This window comes from Equus przewalskii, chromosome 2, assembly GCF_037783145.1.
Source record: "Equus przewalskii isolate Varuska chromosome 2, EquPr2, whole genome shotgun sequence".
Classification (NCBI taxonomy): Eukaryota; Metazoa; Chordata; class Mammalia; order Perissodactyla; family Equidae; genus Equus; species Equus przewalskii.
In genome coordinates, this window is record NC_091832.1 from 25,138,855 (window position 1) to 25,155,803 (window position 16,949).

The 16,949-nt window shown below is 39.7% G+C and overlaps 1 protein-coding gene across 1 annotated transcript in view; it reads left to right on the forward strand.

Annotated features, from left to right (window-relative positions):
• Positions 1-16,949, forward strand: part of SNRNP40 (small nuclear ribonucleoprotein U5 subunit 40) — a 32,131-nt gene that overhangs the window by 10,409 nt on the left and 4,773 nt on the right. Inside the window, exons 5-8 of the mRNA XM_070596190.1 lie at positions 5,770-5,892; positions 13,195-13,315; positions 15,174-15,256; positions 16,476-16,537. Of these exons, the coding sequence (XP_070452291.1) occupies positions 5,770-5,892; positions 13,195-13,315; positions 15,174-15,256; positions 16,476-16,537 (389 nt within the window). The remainder of the gene's footprint in view (positions 1-5,769; positions 5,893-13,194; positions 13,316-15,173; positions 15,257-16,475; positions 16,538-16,949) is intronic.

Consider the following 16,949-nt stretch of genomic DNA (forward strand, 5'->3'; position numbering starts at 1 on the left):
TGAGCAGGATGAGGATGGCATCCCTGGGGAAGGGCAGCCTGGAGACGGTTATTAGAGCCAGACAGAGTAAACAGGGCATTCACACAAAGAGATGATCCAAATAGGATAGGGAGGGGGTCCACATAGGGTCAGCCCCGAATGGGAATCGCAGTTCAAACCAAGGAAGGGGGACATCCATGCAGGAGAAGGATGGAAGAGGATATGGGAGATTGGTTACGTACAGGAACCTTGATCAAGTAAGTAAATATAATAAGTATAATGGGAGGCAGATTTCTCAATACCGAAAAAGAGAAAACTAAAGTGCGTCTTCTATTGTTGGTGTTGAATTGGAAGTCTCAGTGTGAACTTAGAAAAAATAGATGTAGATGTGAGTTTACAGATATGTGTGTGCCTCTGTGTACACGTATTGCCTAACTGTGCACTGAGAGTTTAGGAACAACAACACCCCAATAGCAATGAGTGCATCTGCTGCACAGGTCTTGGCCTATACCATTTTCTGCTAAAAGGAACCAGGGCTCCTTAATTTAGGACTTGGCAGAAAAAGTACATGATGAGCCTGGAACATCTTGTGCAAGAAAGCTTGTCAAAAGAACATCTTATTCAGATGATCAAATTGAACATTACCAGTAATGGGACAAATCAAAATCGTGAGCCACTCGATAGAATGTGGTGAAAATGCAGCATCACTTCAGTGATATTCTGCAAAGATTTGTAACTTGACTGTAATCATGAGGAAACATCAGACCACCCAAAATGAGGGACATTCTACAAAATAACTGTCCTATAATTTTGAGAAGTGTCAAGGTAGTGAAACTCAAGGAAAGTCAGACTCTTCAGGCTGAAGGAGACTACCTGATAGCTAAAGTCAACATGTGATTCCGAACTAAATCTTTCTGCAATAAAAGACATTACTGGGACAAGTGCTAAAACCAGAAGGAGATCTAAGGATCAGATGGTAGTAATGTGTCAGTGTTAATTTCTTGATTCTGATGGTTGTGTTGACATTATGTAGGAGAATATCTTTGTAGGATAGACACACTAAAGTATCTAGGAACGATAGGCAATTAGGTCAGCAACTCTCAAATGATTTAGGCAAAACAAATGGTCTCTTCCAACTTTTTTTTTGTCAATTTGTGAATATTTCAAAGTAAAATAGTCTTTTAAAAACGATGGTTGTCTAGAACTAAAATTCTGAAATATTTGAATCAGATTTTAAGTGGCTGCCATAGCTTCTAGAATAAAGACGAAGATTGATTTGACCTGAAGTAGAGAATATCTGTTAAGACAAAGATTGTAGTAACTCTGTTAAGATATGTGGAGCTAGATTATCAGGGCCTTGAATTCCAAGCTAGGAGGTCTGGGCTTGATTCTGTAGCCAGAAGGGTTGAGGTGCAGGGGTTGGGTCTCTAGAAGAGGAGAGAAGCACTCTTTTTGGACCATTGATCTGAGTAACTAAACCTAAGCCTTTCTAGCTCATGTTTCCATGAATGAAGTAGAAACTACGTTTCATCCTAAACTATGAGAATTGGGAGGAAGAGGCATCTTGGCACAGAGACAACGCAGTCTCTACTTGTTTACCACAGGATTGAATTTAATCCCATGGCCTTTACTGAGATTCCATGGCTGGTCCCTTCCTTTTTTATGACAACCTTTTAAAACACAGTCACCCCGAAGTCTTTCTCTTCTGAATGAAATGACCCATACTCTTAAAACATTTCCGCATGGCTCATCTTCTCAAGTCTGTCAGTCATTTATTGAAACATCTCTAGGCCCTCTCTATTATCCTCACTTTAACAATGTAGACCCTTGTCGTACTATAAGCTTATTTTTTAAAAAAGAGAACCAAATTGTTTAAAGTATGGTTTTCTAGAGTTGTTATACCTAATCATCTTCCTTCCTCTCCTTTTATTAATAAATCAAGCAGCCATTAAAAATAATGTTAATTTTCTAAAATAAGCATATATTACTTCAGTAATTATAAGAAATTAGCGCACATTTTAATACTTTTTAAGTTAATACAACTTTAATGTAATAGAATCTAAATAGAATTTAGAATAGACTAAATTCTAATCCTCGTTTTGCTGTTGACTTGCCGGGTGTTCTTCAAGTCAGTTCTTTCTTTGAGCTTTAGTTCCTCATCTATAAAAGTTGGGGTTAAACTATATTGTCTAAGCACAGTAACTTTTAAATGTTTTTTATCACAGCCCACATTAAGGAATACATTTTATACTGTGACCCAGTATATACTCCCCTCAGTACATCTATATGCTTTATGAACCAACCCTTTCTATATGTGACGTTTGCTATCTTCCTTTCTGTAATTTTTTTGAGGTAAAATTCACATAACATAAAGTTCACCATTTCAACCACTTTAAAAAGTACGCAATTCAATGGCTTTTAGTACATTCACAATGTTCTGTGACCATCACCACATTCCAATACCAGAACATTTTCATCACCCCCAAAAAGAAACTGCATACTCATTAAGTGGCCACCGCTTTTCCCCTACCTTCCAGCCCCTGGCAGCCACTAATCTACTTTCTGTCTCTACAGACTTGCCTATTCTGACTATTTCATATAAATAGAGTCATACAATATGTGGTCTTTTGTGTCTGGTTTCTTTCACTTAGCATAATGTTTTCAGAGTTAATCATATTGTAGCATGTATCAATACTTCATTGCTTTTTGTAGCTAAATAATATTCCATTGTCTGACTACACATCTTTTGTTTATCCCTTCATCAGTTGGTGGATATTGGATTATCTCTACTTTTTAAAACTATTGTGAAGAATGCTACTACACACATTCATGTACAAATTTTTGTTTAGTCATCTCTTTTTGTTTCACTTGGGTATACATCTAAGAATGGGATTGCTGGGTCATATGGTTATCTGTGTTTAACTTTTTGGGAAATGTCCAAACTTCTAACCAGCCATATCGTTTTATATTCCCACCAGCACTGTATGAGGATTCCAATTTCTCCACATCCTCACCAACACTTATTTTCTTCTTTCTTTCTCTTTTTTTTTTTTCCCTGCTTATCTCCCCAAACCCCCCCGCACATAGTTGTATATCTTAGTTGCAGGTCCTTCTAGTTGTGGGATGCCACCTCAACGTGGCCTGACAAGCGGTGCCATGTCCACAGCCCAGGATCCGAACCCTGGGCCGCCACAGTGGAGCATGCGAACTCAACCACTCAGCCACGGAGCCAGCCCCATTTCTCTCTCTCTCTCTTTTTTTCTTTTTTTGGTGAAGAAGATTGGCCCTGAGCTAACATCTGTTGCCAATTTTCCTCTTTTTGCTTGAGGAAAATTATTCCTGAGTTAACGTCTGTGCCAGTCTTCCTCTATTTTCTATGTGGGATACCGCCACAGCATGGCTTGATGAGCAGTGTGTAGGTCTGCGCCTGGGATCTAAACCCACGAATCCCAGGCCTGCAAAGTGGAGAACATGAACTTCGCCACTCCACCACTGGGCTGGCCCCAGCACTTGTTATTTTCTGTGTGTGGTTTTTGTCTTTTGTAATAACCATTCTAGCGAATGTGAAGTGATATCTAATTTTTGGTTTGATTTGTATTTCCCAAATGATTTATAATGTTGAACATCTTTTCATGTGCTTTTTGGCCATTTTTATATATCTTCTGAAGAGAAATGGTTATTCAAGTCTTTTACCCATTTGTTAATTGGGCTTTTTGTATTTTTCTTGTTGGGTGTAAGAGTTCTTTATTCTGGGGCCAGCCCCATGGCCTAGTGGTTAAGTTCACACATTCCACTTTGGCAGCCCAGGGTTTCACCGGTTCGGATTCTGGGTGCAGACATGGCACTGCTCACAAGGCCATGTTGAGGTGGCACGTCACAACTAGAAGGACCCACAACTAAAATATACAACTAGGTGCTGGGAGGATTTTAGGAGAAAAAGCAGGGCAAAAGAAAAAAGAAGACTGGCAACAGTTGTTAGCTCAGGTGCCAATCTTTAAACAAAAACGAGTTCTTTATTCTAGTTACTAGACTTTTATCAGATATATGATTTGCAAATATTTTCTCCCACTTCCAGTTGTCCTCTCATTTTCTTGCTACTATTCTTTGATGTACAAAAGTTTTTTATTTTTATGAAGTCTAGTTTACCTGTTTTTTCTTTTGTTGTTTGTTGTGCTTCTGCTGTCATATCTAATAATTCATTGCCAAATCGAAGGTCATGAAGATTTACCCCTATGTTTCATTCTAAGATTTTTATAGTTTTAGCTTTTACATTTAGGTCTTTGATCCATGTTGAGTTAATTTTTACATATGGTGTGAGGTAAGGGTCTAGCTTCACTGTCCTGTGTATGGTTATCCAGTTGTCCAAGCACCATTTGTTGAAAAGACTGTTAATTTCTGTTTTTCTTCTGTTTGAGCCATACTTCTTTGCTCCTTTACATGCCTCAAAGTTTTTTTGTTGAAAACTGGATGTTTGAGTAGTATTATGTGGCAACTCTGGAAATTAGATTCTCCCCAGGGTTTGTTGTTGCTTCTTGTTGTAGCTATGTTTGTTTCATTAATTCTCTGAAGTACTTTTGTGAAGTCTGTATTCTTTGTCGTGTGTAGCCATTGACGTCTCTGTTTCTTTAGCTTAGTGATTTGCTAATGGTTCGGCAGAGATTTTCTTAATGAGGAGGAGGTGCTCTCCTGGTCTTTGCAGATTGGCTCTGTGTGTGTGTGTGTTGGGGCAGTTTACAATGCTGTATTAGCCTTCACTTCCTGTTGTGCAGAGCCTCTGGGCCAGCGAGAGGTGAGAGCGTGGGGCCTTCTCAGCTCGTTTCTGAGCATTTGCACAGCCATGGGCATACGAGTGGCCTTCTAGAGTCCCAGGAATATGTCAGAGCTTTTCACGGCCCTTATTCTCCAAATTGTCCCAGTCCCCAGCCTTTCCTTCCTAGCTTTTTGGTTTGTCTTTTGTTTGCCCTAGCTGTTACCACTCTGCCCTGGGAGAGTTCCAAGTTAGGCAGAATAAAAGCAGACCCTGAGCTCATCCTTCAGGGAGCCACTAGACAGGTAAAAACAACTACAGTGCTTTCAGAATAAGGAATAAGGTCCATTCTTCTCCCTCTGGTACTAGGAACCTATATGGAGAATGTGGGCTCTTGTCTTCAAAGCTATGGCTGAGTAGGGGGTGGAGCCAGGGTAAGTTAGAACACTACGGAACTCTCTCACCACGACTCAAGGGTTTTTTCCTCATTAGGCGTTTGCCTGGTTGCTATAAACTCTTGATTAGTTTCTAGAGGCCTGATAAAGTTGGTTCCGCCAGGTTTTTTGCCAGGTAATTTTATGCTTTTGTAGAGGGACAATCTTTGGGCATTCCCTACTCTGCCGTTTTTGCTGATATAACCTCCTGTCTCCCTGTGTGTTTGTTAATGTAAATTGTAGCCCACTAATGAGTTAGGATCTACAGTTTGAAAACACTGGTCTAATATCCTTGCTGTGCTAAAAATATGTGAACTAAGCAAGTAAAGGATTTCCACTCTAAGGCAATGTTGATTAAGTGTGTTTATTCAAGCTTTAACAAAAGAGCCTGAAAATATAACCCAAGTGATTTGTTCCACCAACCTTTAGATATCTTGGCAAAATTGTGGTCATTTCCCACCATCCTACTAGGATCTCCAGGCAAAATTTCTGAATGGGGCACCTATTAGAGATGTGCTCACTTCCACAAAGTCCTTGAACTTAGGGGTGTACTGTGCAATTACTTTTTAGAGTAATGTTGCTATAGACTCTGCTGTTCCTCTATTTCAGCTTTGGGACATCCGAAAGAAAGCAGCCATCCAGACATTTCAGAACACCTACCAGGTGTTAGCTGTGACCTTCAACGACACAAGTGATCAGATTATTTCTGGTGGTATAGACAACGATATCAAGGTATGTTTGGTATTTATGTTATGTTTCTCTTTCATCTGTCTCCACTCACAGAGGTGAATCTTCTCAAACTTCTGAGATTGTAGTAGCTTTACACTTAATACCAAACTAAGAGGAAGATAGTAACTTAGATCTTGTTTTCTTTCTGTCCTGTGCTTGATGACTTCCTAAGTCAAGGCTTTTATTATAGCTCATACAAATGCCGTCAGGGACCAGGCAGTTAATGTGAAGTGTGAAGCCCCTGTGAGGGGACTCTGAAAATGAAGAGTGCATTCCATGTCTAAAGACATTTGAAACTTTTCTTTTTAACTACGTTAGCCTAGTGAGATAGCAGTGAACCAGTTTGGGATTCTCTACCCTAAGCTCTCAGTGTCTCTTTCCCTCTGAGACTATGAAAGGAACGTTGTAGGAATCTGTAGCTAAGAATGAGAGAAGGTAATGATGCTGGAGAAAGAGGCAATGGGGCAGTAGGGTGTAGTTTAAGCTTTCAAGTAGTTGACGTGGATTCTAATCCCAGTTCTACCGTTTTCTAGTTGTTTGCAACTTCAAGCAAGTTCTTTGACTTCTTTAAGCCTCTGTGTGCAGCGGGGGTAATAATAACAATAACATCTACCTCATAGGGTTGTTGTGGGGATCTTCCTTCAGCTCCACATCCTCTTGTTACTACCCTGTCAGTCCTCCCCTCGTAGCCAAACTTGCTTGAAAGATGGTGATGGTGGTGATGATAATGGTATTATCATCGTCATCTAACACTTACATAGTTCTTACTTTGTGACAGGCATTGTTAAAGCTTGACATTATTAATTCATTCAAGCTTCACAGTAACCCTGTGAAATAAGTGCTGTTAATGCCATTTTACAGATGAGGAAACTGAGCTAAGAGAGGTTCAACAACTTGACCCAAGGTTATAAAGCTAATAGGTGATGGAATCTCAGTTCAAAACCTAGAGTTTGGTTCCAGAGTCGTGCTCTTAATACCTGTGAGAAATCCCCTGAAGATTTTTCTACACTCACTGTCTTAATTCCCTGTCTCCCTTTTATTCCTCAGTTCTGTCTCTTGATCACTCCTCAACAGCCTGACTTTCACCTCCATTGTTTGATTAACCGTGTTCTCTTCAAGGTCACCAGTAATCTCTCTGTTACTAAATCCAGTAGATCTTTGTATTCCTTTTTTTTGTTCTTTTTAAGTGGCTATGACAGCATACTCTCCTGCCTTCTGACATACACTTTTCAGATACCTCTGCAAGCTTTCTCTCTGTGCATTCTTTAAATGTCATTATTCTCCAGAGTCCTTTCCTAGGTGCCCTTCCCTCCATATACCTTTTCCCTGTACAGTTCTCATCTACTTCCATGACTTTAATTGTCCTCTCTGTGCTGATGACTCTATAGTCCCAGCCCAGATCTTCAGCTGCAGAGCCCTGAATACAACCAGCTGCTCGGCATCCCTCACTTAGATGCCACATAAATACTTCAGAATTCCCCATTTCCAGAATTCAACTTCCCCTCCCTTTTCCACAATACAGAGAATGTGGAATCAGAGCATGGGAACCTACTTAGATCATCTTAAGAACTAATGTCTTATTTCCCATGGTGAAGTTCGGCATTAGCTTTAGAATCACTAGAGGGCTTCCTGTACACGGGAGAGTAGGTTGGTGACATTAAGCTATGACAAGGTATTTTCATACTTCTAAGGATAGTGGTGGTAGTAGTAGTAGTATTTAAATTTGCATAAAGTGAAGTGCAGTTCTATGAATTTTAATGCTTGCATGGATTCATGTGACTACCACAAACGGTCCAAAACAATTTCTATCACCTCACAAAATTTCATAGTGTTCCGCTATGTCAGACCCTCTCCCCATCCCTAACCCCGGCCAATTATTGACCTGTTTTTTCCTCCTATAATGTATCATCTAAATGGAATCATACAGTAAGTAACCCATCAAGACTGGCTTCTTTCAAGCTAGGAGAATCTGATGCCCTCACCTCCACTGTGGGAATAGACTAGCCTAAGAATAATACTCTTGTGCTGGTAAGGTCTTCTTGCCACAGATAGTATGGCTTACTCCAGGCTCTTTCTCTAGACTGTTCTGAGCCTTCTGAAAAACAGATATATTCAATTGTGCTGTAGTCCTGAAGGGAAACCCAGTCCCTTTTTAGAATTTGAAGGTTTTCCATGTCTTTTGAGACACATCCTGGATGTTATACCTTCTCTTAGTGTAGGTCATTTCTGCAGATAGCTTATCCCAGTCGTTGTCTGTGATGTATACCAATTCTGTTCTGAAATCCAAACTATCTCAAATATTGGGAGTGTATAAAGATAGTACCATGAGTACAGCAATTGTGTGCAGCATTAGCTTGTTTCTAAAATGTTGCCTTTCATATTTCCTTGAGAAGTCCTCTGGTTCTAGTTTTGTATAATTTGGTGAATTAGTTCCCAGTCACTCTATATATTTTATAGCTTTACATCATAGCTTTGTAGTCTTTATCCTTCTAAACCTAAAAAGTCTTTATTCTGTCCAAAAGCATTCTAATTTTTCTTCCAATGCTTTGTTTTCAAGGATTTTTTTTTTGTTAGAAGTGAACACAGTATCCCCAAAACTGGGCCATCCTTATTGTGTACCTGATCAAGATGCCTGCCTTCTCTTGTCAGCATTGAGAGCTCCCTATTTGTGCACTGTGTATAGTATATCTTATTTTCCAAACCAAACCTCAGGATAGACTTTCCTGATTTGTCTACTTATTGACCTTAGAAGTTTTGCAGAGATGTAAAAATTGCATTCAAATGTATATTTACTAAATCAGCTTTATTGGGAATAAAATTATAAAAATTAAGATAAAATTATTTGTTACGATTTAAATGTTTTTAGTAATAAAAATGACAGTTTGTTCAGTCACTCTTGATGTTTCAGTATACTTCTTCCCAGTGTTTTCCTGTGCCATAGTGTTTTGTATGTAAACATCTTAATATTCACACTTTAGATAAAATCTTCTATGAAGCTCTTTTCACTTAATAACATAAAGCCAGACCCTTGTCTGGAACAGCCCTGCCCTAGATATTACCCTGGCTAACTCACTCTTGCCTTCAATCTCAGCTCAGGTATCTTCTCTTCAGAGAGGATTCTTAGACAAAACTAGACCTTCCTGGTTCGTCTCTATCACATCACTCTTACCTTATTTGCATTGTAGTTAAAGTCACGTAGCATTATAGTTAGGATCTTTTTTCTCTTTTTTTTCCTCTAGTTTTATTGAGACGTAATTGACATATAACATTGTATTCATTTTAGGTGTACAACATGATGATTTCATATGTGTATGTATTGCAAAATGATTACCACAATAAATTTAGTTAACATCCATCACCATCTTTTTTCTTATGATGAGAACTTTTAAGGTCTACTCTCTTAGCAACTTTCAGATATACATACAGTATTGTTAACTTTAGTCACCATGCTGTACATAACATCCCCAGAACTTAGGATCATTTTCTTGACTCTGCCACTTAATTGCCAGCTATGTAATCTTAAGAAAGTCATTTAAGAGGCCAGCCCCATAGTGTAGTGGTTAAGTTTGGTGCGCTCAGCTTCAGTGGCCCAGGTTTGTGGGTTCAGAGCCTGAGTGGTGGTACTCAGGTATAGGCATGGACCTACACAACTTCTCAGCCATGCTGAGGGAGTGACCCACATACAAAATAGAGGAAGATTGGCAACAAATGTTAGCTTAGGGCAAATCTTCCTCACTGAAAAAAAAAAGAAAGTTATTTAACCTCTTTGAGTTTCCGTTTCTTATCTCTAAATGGGAATAATCAGCCTACCTCATGCAGTTTTTATATGGATTAAATGAGTAAAGAATGTACTACTCCCAGCAACATGGCAGTTACATAGTAACTGTTCAGTATGTCAGCTGCCATTATCATCATCATTTTTCTTTTCTTATTAGAATATCCAGTAATGTAGTAAACTAATAACCATGTCACTGGACATTGAGACTGTTTCATATGTATCATTATCACAAATTATACTGCTGTGGCTATATTTGTACATAGAACTTTTTCCGTATCTAATTATTTCCTTAGAATAGATTTCTAGATAAAAATTCATGTGTTAACAAGTATAAGGATGTTTCCTATTTTGGATACAGGTCGCCAGATTATTTTCTGGCAATAGCAGTTAATAGAGACAGTATTTGAAATAAGGTTGCTATAATTGTTTGACTTCATTTTGCCCCTGCATAACTAAGGGGAGTGCTGGAGAGATGTGACACCATTAGAATTTCAGTCTTCTCCCTATCTAACAACACCAGTTCTTACATGCTTACAGAAGAGTAATGGCCCCTGGACCCAGAAAGACTCTTTATTGTCCTCTGGCCCTCATAAATTTCCTTAAAAATGCAAAAGAGAGGCTCCTCTTCAATCAGAAATAGACTCAGAGAATATCAAACCTGAAAAGGACCCTAGGCATGTAGTCATCCGTCTTATATTACAGATGACTAAAGCGAAGCCCTAGGAGGGTAAGTGATTTGCCAAGATCACAGAGTCTGTCACTCCGTCAGTGGTAGAGCCAGACCAGAACCCTGTCTCCAGGGGCGAGGAATCTTTCCACTCTGTCAGATTTCCTCCAGTCCCTTAACAAGGGCCTCTGAAGCACTTCAGTGCTTACCAGTCTCGAGCACGTGTTTGACAAGCCCCTGCGCTCCCTCACCACACTGGGGTGCTCCTGGAAGAGCATGGTGTGTTTGCTTCTCAGTCTGTCACAGAGCACTGCCTGTTCTCAGAAAGGGGAGCAGGGAATGGGAGCCCCTGGTAAAATCTGAGGGGAACAAGTTCCGTGTGTGTTTGTGAGCAAATATGCTCTTCCTGCCAACCTCAGAATTTTCTTCTGGGGACAGGATCAGGGAGTCAGAGGAAAATGAAGAAAAGAAGGAAATGTGCCTCTGCTTGATGGCTTGAAGGCCCGACTGGTACTTCTTTGGCATTTCTTAAAATCCTGAGCTCTAGTCAGAGTGGGAGTTCAGTTAGTGGAGTATTTTTGTTCTTTATTTTGTTTTGTTTTAACATAGTGGGTAAGGGGGTAGAATAGATCCTCATTGGTTTTCCAGGCTTTTTTCTCATCCCTTCAGTTATCTGGGCCAGAAGGATCTTTCTACAATGTGAATCTGGCCAACTCATTCCACTACTCTGAACCCTTCTGTGGTGGCTCCCCAGTGAGGGAGATAAAGTCCAAGCCAGGCATTCAGAATCTTTCATGAGCTGACTTCTGCCTGCTTACCTCTCAAGCATCGTCTGCTACCTCTCTTTGCCTAATGCCCTACAATCCAACGATTTTTTAATGCCTCTCTGCTTTCACATATTATTTCTGCCGGGGAATAGTCTTCCCCTTCATCTAAGGAAAAAATACCTCTTTCTTCTTCCATAGCCTGCCGACGTGCTTCATTCTCTGTGGAGCCTTCCCTTTCTCACTCCCATCCCTGTACCACTGGAGAGTTAACCCCTCTGCCCTCGGTGCTGTTGCCCCTCGTACAGGCCTCTCATCACGTGTTTCCATGTCTGTTTTCCCTACTAGACTGGAAGCTCCTTGAGAGCAGAGACTGTGTCATTTTTTTTTTAATCTCCAGCAGTGCCTGTCATTAATCAGATGCCCAAATGTCCACTGAACAGCTGATTAGGACATTTGCAAAGTGTTTTGCTTAAATTAGTGCCCTGCTCACTCTCTTTGTGGCAAATCCCAGATACGCTTTGGCTCTGCATGAACAGTGTATGCAGGCCTCAAGGAAGAAAGTCTGGAAATAGCACCCACGTGCTGTGAGGGATGGCAAATTGCATTCTCTCCTAGTTGTTACAAAACTAAAGATTTTACCAATGCCTTCTCTGAAGAGGAGGAACACAGCTTGAACAGAAAATGTCGGCCATTTCAAGCTTTCCTGATTATTGAGGCAGCAAACATCCTGACACAAAAATGATTGTGTATCAAGTATGTTGGGTTCCACACATGAGTGAGTTATCGATGGAGAAAGTGGAGTTGTCTGTCTTATGTGTTGCTTTGACATAAAATGCTGATCTCATTTCTGGATGAGGAAAGTGCCTTGCTTAAAGGGACAGCAAAAATAATTTTTCAGTTAGAAAATCTACATGGCAATATTCCATCAAATTTGGAGGAACTTTTGTGTAATACCAATGACCTTTACAAAATTGCTGTTCTTTTTCTATGTGACATTCCAGACCATTTCTGTTGTCTTTAATCTATTTTTTACATAATTGCAGTCTATGTAAATATAAATACTGTTTTGTATTTTCCTTATTTACTTAATAGCTTATTATATAAACATTTTTACATTTAGTCTTCAAAGTTATTTTTAGGAGTCACTTAATAATAGCTACCAATTATTGAGGGCCTGCTGTGTACCAGGCATACGGGCATATATGTGCTAAGCATTCTATTTGTAATCCTCACAACAGCCATAAGAAGTAAATGTTGTTATCCCCGTCTTACAGACCAGAAACAGGCTCAGAGGGGGTCAGTGGCCCAATAACCATAATTGTTAAGTGGCAAAGACTGGTTCAGTCTGGCCCTAAATCTCCGTCTTTCCATTCTTCTGTATTATCTCTAGCATGGGAACTCATAGTGTTGCAGTGTGCTAAAATGAGCCATAACTTAATAAACCGTTTGTGTTCCCTGTCTGACATTAGGTTATTTTCAGCTGAACTGTTTCTCTTACCTTTCCTACCCAGGCAACAGTGAATCTGCAGTTTATTTTTGTTTAAATAATTATGCTTTTCCATAGTGTGTATATACGTATATGTGTGTGTGCAAAAACATATTATGACATTAAATGAACATTTTTAAGCCTGTGTATTTTTGCATATTACCTTGTTGTATACGTTTTACCTGAAATCATGCCCTTTTCAAATGACATGTTTACTTGTTTTTATATAGTTTGAATAATTTATTTTTAATTGCTAAGAATCATAGTTCAAGCATTTTAAATGCTACTTAGTTTTTTAATTCCTAATACATTTTGCTATGATTTGAAAATAACCTCTATAAATTCTATTATTTTTTGTTGAACTTTACCTTAGTACTTGACATTCGTTAGTTTGTCTCTATCTAGTCAAACATAGTAACTTTGATTCTCTTTTTAGAAAGATAAGGATTTTTTCCTTTGATAGAAATCATCTATTTTGTGGAAACCTAGTACTTGGCCCAGAGCCAGATTAAGAAGGGGTAGCAGTGTCTCCAGGCAGTTGACTCTGGTAACTTTATTTCTTTGCTGTTCACGATTTGATTTCTGGGAGCAACTTTTTGTTTTGCAGGTCTGGGACCTGCGCCAAAACAAACTGACCTATACCATGAGAGGCCATGCAGATTCAGTGACTGGCCTGAGTTTAAGCTCTGAAGGCTCTTACCTCTTGTCCAATGCAATGGACAATACAGGTAACTTTGGAAAGGAAAGCTCTCCAGTGCCCACTCTTTGTGGACCCTAAATAAGGTGGGCGTGGGGTTCTAGAAATGTGTGTTGGGATAAATGAGGGTCCACAGAAAGAGTCAAGGATGGCTTGCAGGTTTGTTTCCACCAGGGCAATTAGGAGAACATATTGTAATAGAAAAACTTTGGAAGAGATAGTCAAGAAGCCAAGATTGTAGTCCCAGATCTGCCATCTAATCCATGAGCAACTTTGCGCGTAGCACTTCTTCTCTCTGGGCATCAGTTTCTACACTGATACTATAAAAGGACTGGACTTTACTTTTAAGGCCCATTTCAGTTCTGGCGTGCTATGAATCCAAGGCTGTGGATTCAAGCAGGGTGCAAGAAACTCTTGGTGATTCGTGTATTGAAAAAGGCAAGAGTCTGGCAGTGGATTCAAGGTGGTTCTCAAGCATTTTCAGAGAGCGTCAAGCCTGGGTGATCAGTAGACCTCTTGATATCTCAGTGGTGCTCTTTCTGCTGGTGTGTCTTCCCTGCCTGCTCCAAAGCACTGGTGTGATAAGAGGGCCTCATTAAAACACTTCAACAGTCTGGATTTACACAAACACACACTCTTGTCCTTTCTTTACTTGTTTTTGAGTTGTTGGGTGGGAGAATGGGTCTACATAGCAAAAAAGGAGGATGATGTGTTGGGTTATATGCTTAATTGGGAGAGTTTGGAAATGCCCCTCTGGCATAAAAATTCATAGGTTTGTCAGGAACTAAAATATTTTCACTGATATTTTGTAACAAAAACAGTGCCTAGCACTCAAAGGGTGCTCAATATATATTTGTTGAATGAATGAACATGCTTACCTTCTAACTGTATTCTCAGCTCAATAGCACACTGACATGCATAGCTTCACCTTTTTATGCCTGACTTCAAAGATTGTTGTCATTTTGTTCACACTCAGATAAAACATCTCTCAAATTCCACTATAGGTATAGCTTTAGTTAACAATGGCTGTAGCCACTACTTACCATGGGTGTTTATAAACTGTCTTGGTTTCAATGGATTTCCCATTGATTCATTCTAGCATTGTTCACAGTAAGGAAAGGTGAAATTCCCTAAGTGGTTATTAAAATAATAATAAAGTTTTCTTTTTTATGGCTATATAGTAAAATTACAAATTCTTTATTTTTGTTTATTGCCTCCAATCTTTTAGAGCCCTTTCACATATATCATCTTATTTGATCCTTAAAATACCCTTTAAAAAAAAAAATCAAGTGGTTTTCTCATTTTACATAGGAAACCAAAATACAAAGAACCTCACTATTTACCTGATGTCACCTGTATATACCAGGGCTAAAATCAGACTCAAAGTTTACTCTTTCTGCTTCTTGGTACATTTGACAATTTTAGACTGTCAGGTTCCCCTATGAGCAAAATTAGAAAAGGTGAGTCCTGAGTTTGGCTTTTATAGAAGATTGATTGTCATAATAGTGGTCTTTAGGTTGTCAGATCAAAGCTTTGCTAGATGTGGCTCCTTGGGTTGGCAGAGGAATAATTTGCAAAATGTTTTGTTGAAATTAGTATTACACCTAACTACTTTCTTTGCAAATCCCCAGCAGTGTGTTTGACATTTTCCCTTCCTATCCCCTCAGCCTTCTTCTTTGCCCTTAGTTCCTGTTAATGGAACTTGAACGCCTTTCATTCCTGTTAGAAAAAGAAAAGAACCTTTCCAGGTAGCAGGGTACCATGTTGGACCTCCCCTACCCAGGAAACAGCATCTGTCATTGATATCATTGATAGGATACTGATTTTAGCTGGATTCTCAGGAGGCCTCTGGCTGAATGCTGTTTTGCTTTATTTGTGTGAACTTGCAGTCCGGGTCTGGGATGTCCGGCCATTTGCTCCCAAAGAGAGATGTGTGAAGATATTTCAAGGAAATGTGCACAACTTCGAAAAGGTGAGTCCTGCATGGTAATGGAGTTTTACCATCCATTTGATTCAAGAAACATTTAAAATGATGCTAAGGCACAATGTTTACATATATCAAGTCATTATGTTGTACATCTAAAATGAATACAATGTTGTGTCAATTAAATCTCACTTTAAGCAAAACAAATCAAAAAAAGATGGTGCTAAGGATAGAGAGCAGTAACTACTAAGGGGCTCCATTCCAGTAACACTGTTCCCCATCAAAACTGTTCTTGCCAGGAATAAAACTCACAGAGGCATGGGGGGAAGGCAGTCACAGAGATGGAGAGTGGTAGGGCCAACCCACAAATACAGGACTTCTGACTAAAACCAGACAGTCTTATGCTTTTAATTCCTTGGAAACCATGACCCTCTTAGGTCAGTGTTAGGTTAGGCGTCTAAGGCTATTACCCAGATGGCCTTCCTCACCCTCCCAGTGACCAGCTATCAGAGCCCTGAGAATGAATCCCTCCCTTCAGTAAGCACCATGGCCCAAGTTCTGAGAGAGAGAAATTTTTTCTAAACCCTCAAATTCCCGGTCAGCTCTTGAAAGCAGATTTTCCTCCAGATAATTTGTTAATAGAGAATAATGTCTTTCTTTTGAGAGTCCATTGAGATTCAGTTTCACTTTATAAATCAAATCCTACTTTTTATTGGACTTGGTTTTATTTCTATTTTCCTTCAAGATAAATACGAGTTTTTTTCTTTTTCTTTTTTGCTGAGGAAGATTTGCTCTGAGCTAACATCTGTTCCAGTCGTCCTCTGTTTTGTATGTGAGCTGCTGCCACAGCATGGCCACCACCGAGTGGTATAGGTCCACACCTGGGAACCAAACCTGGGCCACCAAAGTGCAGCACACCAAATTTAACCACTAGACCATGGGGCAGGCCTCCCAGAAAAAATTTTTAGTGAGGATCAAGATAAACAGGGCAAAGGAGGCCTCCATTTGTAGGCAGAACAAAATTTTGTTGTCTGGTCCACTCTTATTTACCATAAATTAAGCATTTTCTACATTTGGTTTTTATATGGTATGAAATAACAAAGTATGCTGTCTTGGGCCACAGAATACAAGATAATTGCCAGTCATCTTTCTGGGGAGAATAATTAAAACTCGACTTAAAAAATTTAAAGTCTCTCATTGATTCTCTAGTCTAATAAAGAGGGATTTGGTATGTTACTGTTGCATTCCTGCTTATTTGTCATTATAGAATCTTCTGAGATGTTCTTGGTCACCTGATGGAAGCAAGATAGCAGCTGGCTCAGCCGACAGGTAAGGGTCACTGGGTGTGAGGTGAGGAACGCTGTAGCTCTGCAGGTGTCTTATGTTTGGTACTTGAAGTGCCGGTACCGAGCTAGAGCAGATGTGGAGTTAGAGCTGTCCTTAGAGGTGAAGCCGTGTGTGGTAGGAAGGGTTTAAAGATCATGTCAGCCAAACATGTCATTTCCACCCTCTTTGGACACATTTTAGACCTGGAGGGTAAACAGTTTCTTTGATTCTGTTGAATTCCTTTTGCCGTGATCATAAAATTCGGCAGGCGCCAGTTTTCCTCGTCAGGTTCCTCTGCGATGCTGCAGTTCATTCCCGAACATGCTGTGTCCTCACCTCCCCCATCATCCCGGCAGTGCTGCGCTCACGCTCACGTGGAAGTTTCCCTCTTCTTTGATCCCGGTGCCTCCAGTCT